At 33.6% G+C, this 9955-nt stretch overlaps 2 protein-coding genes across 2 annotated transcripts; both read left to right on the plus strand.

Moving 5' to 3' along the window:
- The first annotated feature begins 2159 nt into the window (after nucleotides 1–2159).
- LOC107481715 (polygalacturonase inhibitor 2) lies at nucleotides 2160–3595 on the plus strand. The gene has a single exon (XM_016102013.3). It carries the CDS (start codon nucleotides 2405–2407, stop codon nucleotides 3452–3454), a length of 1050 nt encoding a protein of 349 aa, XP_015957499.1. The 5' UTR covers nucleotides 2160–2404; the 3' UTR covers nucleotides 3455–3595.
- A 4800-nt stretch (nucleotides 3596–8395) lies between these two features.
- LOC107481516 (polygalacturonase inhibitor 2-like) lies at nucleotides 8396–9500 on the plus strand. The gene has a single exon (XM_016101798.3). The coding sequence runs from the start codon at nucleotides 8396–8398 to the stop codon at nucleotides 9425–9427; it is 1032 nt and encodes a 343-aa protein (XP_015957284.1). The 3' UTR covers nucleotides 9428–9500.
- The last annotated feature ends 455 nt before the right edge of the window (nucleotides 9501–9955 follow it).

Raw genomic sequence — 9955 nt, forward strand, 5'->3', positions numbered from 1 at the left:
CTAAAGAACTTTTCTTCGGAAAGAATAAGGATTGTAGACAGAATTTTTAGAAGATGAAAGAAAACAAAGAAAAAGGAGGGACAAGTATTTATAACACGCAAGGGGCATAAGGGTAAATTGACGCGATCATTAAGAAACGCGCCGTCACCAATGTAACTGCCCCCATGTGTAAATGCGAAACCCCAACGGACACGATATTTGATTAGACGGTTGAGAAATTTGAATCACGTCAGTTTTAGAAAACCATGTCGGCCACAAGTCCGAGTTCAAATACTCGAATCCAACTCAAAAGCAAAAGAGATCGAACTCGAGTAGGGTCACTGTTCATACCCTGGCCCAATACTATGGCCCAGTTCCAAACACACCAAAAGGCTCAATTCAAAGATTGGCACTACCCACCGACCTCAGAAAAGGTCGAATTCAACACAGACTCCACCTCAAAGAAATCAGGCTCGAAGGATAGCTGGCAGATAACACTTATTCAAATAAGTAACTGCCCCTAAAATCTCTCAACCCACTCCCAAGAGCCATATCTCAACTACTCTCAAGATAAAGGGATGGTTATCCACCTTAAAAGGTGAAACTACTCCAACGGTGATTATTGGATCACCATTATAAATACACTGATACCTCTCAAGTGTCTCTAAGTTCTAATGCTCTTTAAACCTGTTTACCCAATTTGCTGACTTAGGTATCGGAGTGTCTTTGCAGGTACCACCTCCCATTTTTTCACCTCACATATCAGACGGCGGCTCCCAAACACAAACCAAGTTGGAGACCACCTCCTCACATACACAAGTCGGACGGCGGCTCCCAAACATAAACCAAGTCGGAGACCACCTCCTCTTTGACGTTTGGGCCAACCTTTCAAGCCCAATTCATCAATCTCAGGTTACCCTCGTAACACGTCTAATTAATTAAATTACTAAGAAATACGATTTTTTTGACGTTTACAGATGTAACGGATCAAAATTAAAAAAAAAATTCGTTGATTTGTATTGCCAAAATATATATAAAGGTCACGATTAATGAAAGATTTATTTTATTATTATTTTTGTTTTTAATTATTAATAAATTTGATAAATAAATAATAAAATAATAATTTATTAAATAAAAAATAAATTTAATAATTAAATAATATATAAAAAATTAAATTATAATTAAAATTAAATAAAAACTATTGAATAATTATTAAAAAATTTGAAAAATATGTTTTGTTACTGATTCTCCAAACGTTTTGGGACCGTGACGGAAGTTATTATCATCCATGTCAAGTGGTTTGTGCTTATCCATTTGGAAAGCTTCGAGAATGGTTCTGTCGGTTCAAAATAATCACGATTCACGCATGCTCATGAGCTGCTACTCACTTCNATTATTATTATTATTATTATTAGTAGTAGTAGTAGTAGTAGTAAAAAAATATTTTCAAAATAAAAAATGAGTAAAATGAAAAATGAAATTTCATTACTGTTAAATTTGTAATAATCATCGTGCATGAGTCTCATCATCTTTATCAATCTATCTCTTTACTTTTTTTAGAAAAAATTGATCTAGTATAATGAAATATTAAGACATATTAGGTCTTAGATCTCAGTATATGAGATTTAATGTTAGGGCATTACTGTTTCCAGAATTTCTTACATACCTCAGTATTTATATTTAGTCTTAAGAAGACTCAAAAAAAATAATATTTAAAATTTTTAAGTTGATAAATATCTAATTTGAGTCTCTCTTTTGTTTTGAATAAATTTAAAAAAAAAATTTAATTTTTAAGTTAGTAAAAAGGTGAATGCTATGGTGTTTAAAGATGTTGTCTATTTACTAAAAAAAGTTAAAAAATAATATTTAATTTAAAAGATATAACAATAAATAATTTTTAAAAAATCAAAACTTACTACAAAAAATAAATTAGGTAAAATTTAGACACTAATTCATAGACACCATAAAATTGGCCTAGTAAAAACCCAATGTATGTAACTATTTAATATGGAGAATGTTTAAAAAAATAATATCTAATATTTTTTCCACGTTATTGAGATATTATTAGTTCTGTATCAATCATCCACCAAAGATATAATTGTTACACTTTGAACGGATCATCGCATAATATTATTGTTGCCATCTGAATAGCCATCTCACTATTATTAAACAAAACTTATTTTCCCAATCTTTGCATCGGCTCCCCAAGACGCCCAAGGCTTGGCTCTAACAATGACTTCGCAAAATGACAAAAACACGTGGATGTGCCAACAATTCATCTGCACCCTTAGATAGTCTCGCATGGCGGCCTGATATAATAGTGTAGTACAGCAGGCAATACTTTTATGATTCGGAATAATATACCACCAAGTTAACCCAAAAGTGTATTCTCATTGTCATATAAACCCTCTTTGAGGTCGTCAATATGATCAAGCACAAACAAATTAAAACAATGGCAACCACCAATATCTCCATGCTCCTTCTTCCCATAGTCCTGCTTCTCATATGGGTGTCTCCTGCAGCACTCTCCTGCAGCCCACATGAGAAGAAAGCCCTCCTCCAAATAAAGCAAGAACTGGGCAACCCAAGCAAGCTCTCATCCTGGAACGCATCCACCGACTGCTGCTCCTGGAACGGGATACAAGTAGAATGCTCCAACACCAAACCTTACCATGTCAGTCAACTAGAGCTCTATGGGCTGGACCTCCCCGGCCCAGTTAACATCCCTCCCTCCATATTCAACCTTCTTGATCTTGAACAACTCTCCCTATTTGAAATGCCCAACCTAACAGGCCCAATACCTTCCCAGATCACAAACCTAAAAAAGCTTCAGATCCTCTACATATTCAGCACCAGCGTCTCAGGCCCGATACCCGACTCCCTGGCCCAAATCAAGACTCTCTGGTCCATTAACCTCTACGGCAACAACCTCTCCGGCACACTCCCTCCCTCTCTCCCCTCACTACCAACCATCCACGTGATCTTTCTCGATAATAACAGGATCTCCGGCCCAATCCCAGACTCGTATGGTTCTTTCGCGTCAAAGAACCTGGTGACGCTGGCTATGTCTCACAACTTGCTATCGGGGAAGATTCCGGCGTCGCTGAAGGGGCTAGACGTGTATTTTCTGGATCTGTCATGGAACAGGCTTGAAGGCGATGGGTCGGTGCTGTTCGGAGCGGAGAAATCTACCGAAGACATAAGGCTTGCTGGAAATTTGTTTTCGTTTGATATCGGGAAAGTGGAGTTTGGTAGGAACATATCGAGGCTGAATCTGAAGCACAATCGCATTTACGGGAAGCTCCCTGAGGGACTGACGAAGCTGCAGCATTTAACGAGATTAAATGTGAGCTATAATCAACTGTGTGGACCCATTCCCCAAGGGGGCAGGCTGCAAGGCTACTTCCCCATTGATGCGTCTTCCTTCGCAAGTAACAAGTGCTTGTGTGGGCCACCCCTCCCTCCATGCAAGTGATCTCGTGTTGAATAAGTACTTGTCCACGCGCCACTTTTTATTTTTCGTGTGAGAGAGAAGAGTGTATCTCTCAAAGATGTCAGAAGAGAAGTGTTTAATTTTGATATGAGAGTTATAAATTGGTGCCTCAGATTTATTTTATTTTTTTCCCAAACAATCACAAATTTAATTTCGAAAATAAAAAAAATTTTAATGTTAAAATCAGACTATTCGATTTTTATTTTAAAAAATAAAAAAAATACAAAATGGACCTTGCGATTTGTAATTTTTTTTTAAACAAATCGCACCCTCTAATTTGTAGTTTATTTTTTTCTTCAAACAAATCAGACCATTCATTTAAATAAAACACTATATAAAAAAACACCTAATCTTCCAATAATAATATATTACACATATAAATAAATATTATTATTATTATTGTATATTATTAAAAAAATTTAAATTGCACAGACCGTTGCCCACAACAGGAGTAATAAATCCGTCCTGGTCATTGCTTATCAGAGAATTTCACAAGATGTTTTAAGAGCAAAAATTAATGTCTACTGTCTAGTCTAAAAGGTTTAGTTGTGTCTCCTGTTTTTAACCATGTGCCATATTTGATGGGGATATATATATGGCACGTGTAGCTACAAAGATGGCAAAGATAAAAGTCTTGTCCAAATTAATTCTCATAATTTTGGAACGCCCCTTAACAGGTATTTGTTAATAAAGATAATAACATTAACTATTAGTGGACTAATTGAAGATAAGAAACATTATTAAGCATCAAGATTAGAGTGACATTTCTGTTAAATTATCTATCTATCTATTACATAACGGGGTCATCACAGCTAAATATGGTTGGGCGAAGTGGGTGGGGGGAAAGTGTATGTGTATCTCAATTTGCATGTGGCCCTGACATTTTTACATTGCAAAAGCGGGGCAAAGACAAACAAAAGAAAACTCGCTATAAAAGTGATGAGAAAGAAACAGCTCAGCATGATTTATGATAAAATCAAAGAATCGCTCCCTAACTTTTCCATGGATAAGCACAATACTCAAATCACCCACAGAATCGTTCCGAAACTTTCCATGGATAAGCGTAATACTCAAACCACTAGGATTATGAAACGACGACGACTTTGAAGTTTTCTTTCGAATCAACTTTGAAAGAAAAATATCAGACGTCTTGTTCAACTTATACTTAATATTTATTTTAGGAAGAAATATGTGTATATTTATTTTTTTTTATTCTTGTGTCATGAATAAGCAGTCTAATTAATTTTTTTGTCTTGTCAGGATAAAAGATTAAGAAGCTTTATAATTAATAATTATCAATCAAATAATAATATACTATATCTTAATTTAATATTATTAATTAAATTTAAAATTAATTTATTCTTTTAATAATTCTATTAATTCACATTATTTATATATTATTATTTAAAAATATTGTTAGTTACCTATATTTTTCCTATTTTAAACCATTCAAGTATATATAAAGAAAAAGTATAGGAACCAATGACCTAAGCGTACAATGTGTACAATGAAGGTTTAGAAAGTATTATAGATATGATTATTAGTGTTACATTGTCCTATCAAATTATGTTTTTGGGATGAGTGGTTTTCAGGACATGGTATTAAAGTTTCAGATCCGGAAAGTCGCTTTTTATAACATGATATCCTTGGTATCCGGATGGTTATTCTGGAGAGTATAGGTGATGTTCATTTTAATCATAAACCAAAGATTTAACCCATTGTACACATTGTACGTTTAGCCCATTGACTCTCTAGCACTACTCATATATAAAAGGTGCATTCTCTTATGGTTTGTGTAGATGTAATTAGCGATGGCCATAAGTTGACTCGCGAATAGTGCAATGACATCTGGCATAGCCGATTATGCATCGAAGTCAGCCTAGTGCTAAGAAAGATTACGTTAAAAGTAAGTAACTTTTTAACTTTAACTTTGGTGACAAAAATAAAATGACACCGAAATATAATCTTTTGAACATAGAAATTTAACTGGATTGACAAAAATAAAAAAAAAATTTAGATAGAATGGCCATAGAAAAAAAATATGAACACAATTTTTCAAATTTAGGTGGAAGATCTTTTTCGTTACTTTGCTGACAACAGCAACCCTCCAATGAGGATGAGGATCACGCTGATACTTTTGTTGACGTACAACTTCAATGCCAATGCCTATCGTCTGTCCTCTTCTCGATGAAGTGCCTGTCCTCTTCTCGATGAAGTCTAATAAAATACTAGCTGTTGGAAATGGAAATGCTCAATCTTTTCATACATGAGCACCAGTCACACTAAGAATCTAGTTTTTCATTCACTCTTTTTCACCCTAAGACAGTCTACGCACTTTTCAAAGTCCGTAAGCATTGGTAACCATTGAAAATAGATTAGGTTGTTCGATTTGTCCATTTAACTTCTAATCAATAATAAAATATAACACCTCACATTCTGTTAGAGTGTCTATGGATCATCCGTCTTAGGTATATGGTGGATACAATTCCAAAACTATGTAAATTTTAATGAGAAAAATTATTTCTTCTGCGTCCCCTACTGCACAATTATTGGAGACTTGGTACCGAGTAGTCGCTTCACTAACTCTCATATCTCAGTGTCGTACTATCTGTAAAAATCACGAAAGCACCTCCTACTGGCTTTCCGTGCGTGCATAGCCTTAGGTGGTATGCAACGTCTTGCAGGATGATAGTGACCTCACTCCATGGTAGGTGAAACGTGTGGGTTTTCGGACGCTAGTGCTCCACGAATATCGTAATCAAAAAATTGTCAAAGACGAAGTCCCTGACAGGCACCATGCCACCGAAGCTAGCTTCCCTCAAATACGGGACGATGGCGTCCGGTGGTGGAAGCGTGTGACTCACTCGTCGAGGTAGAAGTAAACGAGGATTCTGACAAAAAAATAAATAATCACAATTAAAAAACAAATTGTATGCATGCATCGACATAACAAATTGAATTAACTATTATATACATTTATTTAACAAAAATTTACACCTATGTACTAATTGAATTTATGTCAATAAAATTTTTTATGTTAATATTTACTTAATTAATTAATAAATATTTGCTCAATACGTTATTTAAAATAAAAACATTCACTAAAATAATTAATAATCTAATTATTAAATTTTTAATTAATAATTTAATTTAGATAAATACAAAATTACATAATTGTTTACTTAACTTAAAAAATATCTTTTACTTGAATAATTAATAACTAAATTAAAAAATTAAAAAATATCTAACCAATAAACTAAAATTAACGATTAGAAAACATCTACCCAAATATTTAGTATTTAAATTAATAATTATGTAACTAAAAATTTAAGGAAAAGTATATGAAATCAACTAATAATCAGCCAAGAATGAACAACATAATTAATTATAATTAGTTTTATTAATTTATAATTTAATTTATTTGTTAAATTATTGTTGAACACGTTAGTGTTAGGAGAGAATCACGGAACAGATGATGTGATCATTCATTAGTTGATTCCATATAATTAATTATATATATATATAAAAGGGCAATTTACTTATTTAAATTGTTCCATTCTCAATATTACGCAAATACATTGTTTCAAAAACGGATATGTAAATACATTGATTTACATATCTATATAAATCGTTATTGGCAGTAACAGTTTATAAGAAAACAGAAACCGCTAGTATCAGTCGCGATTTACATGTATGCTGGGTTGGTCATAAACCGCTGGTGCGTAAACCGCTGGAGCGTAAATCGCTGGTGCCTATAGCGGTTTATGTTTTGTATGTGTCAATTGGCTTCCTATATAAACCATGGAGGGGTCAAATATAGAGAGGTAGAGTTTTATTCACAAATGGATGGGGAGGATAGTATTAAAAAAATACAATACTCAAAGTATTAAATTATATAAATCAAGACTAATTTTTGTATTCTCATATCTTTTAAAATTTATAAATAATAAAATAATTTATTTTTAGCCAAAAGTTCACTAAATCATATATTTTTTTCTTTAAAAATCACTTCATTCTCTTTTATTTATATCAACCATACAAGAGAGACTAGGAGAATTTGAAATATGGGTTGTGTTCTTTGCTGTTGATTTGCATTTGAGATTCTAGCTAAATGAATTTTTTTTATTTGTGCAACTTTGTTGTTTTATGCCAAAAAATAAAAACTAATTGTATTTTATAGTTGATTGATTGGATAAATAATAGTGATAGCATCATAATTTTGATGAATAAAATAAAAAATATAAATATGCATGTAATAATTTTTTATTTGTATTTATTATTAAACTGAGACTAAATAGCAAATCAAAGAAGGAGTATTCACAGAGTACTAAAATATATAAATTAAGACTAATTTTTTTTATTTTTATCCCTTCTAAAATTCATGAATGATAAAATAAATTTTTTAGTAAAAAATAGTGAATTTTTTTATTTGATTTGCTATTTTTAGTAAAAAAAATTCATTATTTTTTACTAAAAATAAATTACAAAATTCACTATTTTTTAGAAATAACATACAAAATTTTATTAAAAATGATGATTTTAATACGAAAAAAATATTAAGGATGATTTTAAATCCAAATTACAATGAAAATGGTTTTGATTCTGACCCTCAAAATTAAGGAAAAAAAATTATCCCTTATATTTACTTGTTTGACCATTTCATTGAACAAGATGCATGGAGGCCAATCCATAGAATAGTAAAGAGCTAGCAATGGCGGCAATGCAAGTAGTCATAGCCGTGAACCCCACAAGTCTCTTTCGGCTTCGATGAACAGCTAGATATTGACAAAATCATTATAATTTTCATTACGGTAAGTCCGTAACATTATGCATAAATGCAACTGGATGTTGCTGTAACATTGCCTTCATTACCTTCACAGCCAACAAAAGCCAGATTGGAATCAACAATAATCAGCATATATAATGTTTAATTACTCCTCAACCATATTCCGCTTGTGCTTCCTCCTGCAAGTATTATTAGTAGTAACACCACTAGTATCAGCTGAGAGATGCCACCCTGAAGACAAGAAGGCACTTCTCCAAATCAAGAATGACCTCAACAACCCAACCGCCCTCTCTGTATGGAACCCAGCCACCGACTGCTGCCACTACAACCAATGGAAAGGCGTCACCTGCAGCGCCCAAAACCACCGCGTCTTCGCCCTCAATCTCTCCCACATTCACATCCACCACGGCCCCCTTCCCATCCCTTCCTCCATCGCTGCCCTACCTTATCTTAGTGTTATCCAAATCATGTCCGTCTCCAACCTCATAGGCCCCATCCCCACCTCCATCACCACCCTCGACCTCAACCACCTCCAAATCTCCAACATCTCTCTTTCCGGCACCATTCCCGCCTTCCTCTCCAACCTCAACAACCTCATCACCTTGGAACTCTCCAACTGCAACCTCTCCGGACCCATCCCACCCTCCCTAATCTCTCGTATGCCCAACCTCGACGGCCTCACCCTCTCCGGCAACTCCCTCAACGGTTCAATCCCGGACTCTTTCTGGTCCTTCTCCAACCAATTCCTGTATCTCGATCTCGCGAATAACCGTCTGTCGGGGTATATACCAAAGTCGTTAGAGAATCAGAATGTGGCGTTTGTGTTCCTGAACGATAACATGTTTGAGGGTGATGCGTCCTTCTTGTTTAAATCAAACAGGAGCACAAGGATAGATCTCTCGAAGAACAAGCTGGCATTTGATTTTGGAAGAGTGGAGAGCTTCAATGACCTCTTGATCGCGTTGGATCTGAGGTACAACAAAATATATGGCAAGATTCCAGAAGCGATAAAGTCCCTCCACGTTGAAAAGTTCAATGTGAGTCACAACAATCTGTGCGGTAAGATTCCAACCGGAGGCGTCTTGTCCAGTATCACCGATGCGTCTGCGTATGCTCACAACAAGTGCTTGTGTGGCACTCCGCTTCTACCCTGCAGCAGAGACAGTTAATAAGCCGGAATAATTGATCTCAGGCAACCATGTTTGATTGTTTTCATCAGTGGGACATTGAGTATTTCCGAAATATTATTGTAGTAGAATCTTCTGTCATTAGTGACTACAAGCAAGCTTATTATTGTAGTTATTTGTCATGGAATAATGCTACAACTGATTTTGTTAACTAAGTTTAATTAAGTTAGTTTAAAATTAATAAAAATAAGTTATAAATAATATTATTTTAAATATTATTATTTAATTTGATTAGACTTAATTTATAACAAAAGTTTTTATATATTTAATTTGCATCTCGAATAATTATGTTGATTAACAGCATTTTTAATATTAGATTTTATTTTAATTTTATTTTAGATTTTAAAAATAATACATAAATATTTGTGAGATCATAAATTATAAATAATAATTTAAAATTAAAAGTAAAATTTATTTCTCTAATATTTAATTTTAATTTAGTTAAAATTTTATATTATTTTTAACTATTTTATCAACATAAATATATAAATGACAAAATTTTATTAATTT

This window comes from Arachis duranensis, chromosome 3 (assembly GCF_000817695.3).
Source record: "Arachis duranensis cultivar V14167 chromosome 3, aradu.V14167.gnm2.J7QH, whole genome shotgun sequence".
In the NCBI taxonomy this organism is placed as follows: domain Eukaryota; kingdom Viridiplantae; phylum Streptophyta; class Magnoliopsida; order Fabales; family Fabaceae; genus Arachis; species Arachis duranensis.

Excerpts from the sequence above, each read along its gene's own strand:
- LOC107481715 (XM_016102013.3), top strand. The coding sequence starts at position 2,405 with ATGATCAAGCACAAACAAATTAAAACAATGGCAACCACCAATATCTCC.
- LOC107481516 (XM_016101798.3), top strand. The coding sequence starts at position 8,396 with ATGTTTAATTACTCCTCAACCATATTCCGCTTGTGCTTCCTCCTGCAA.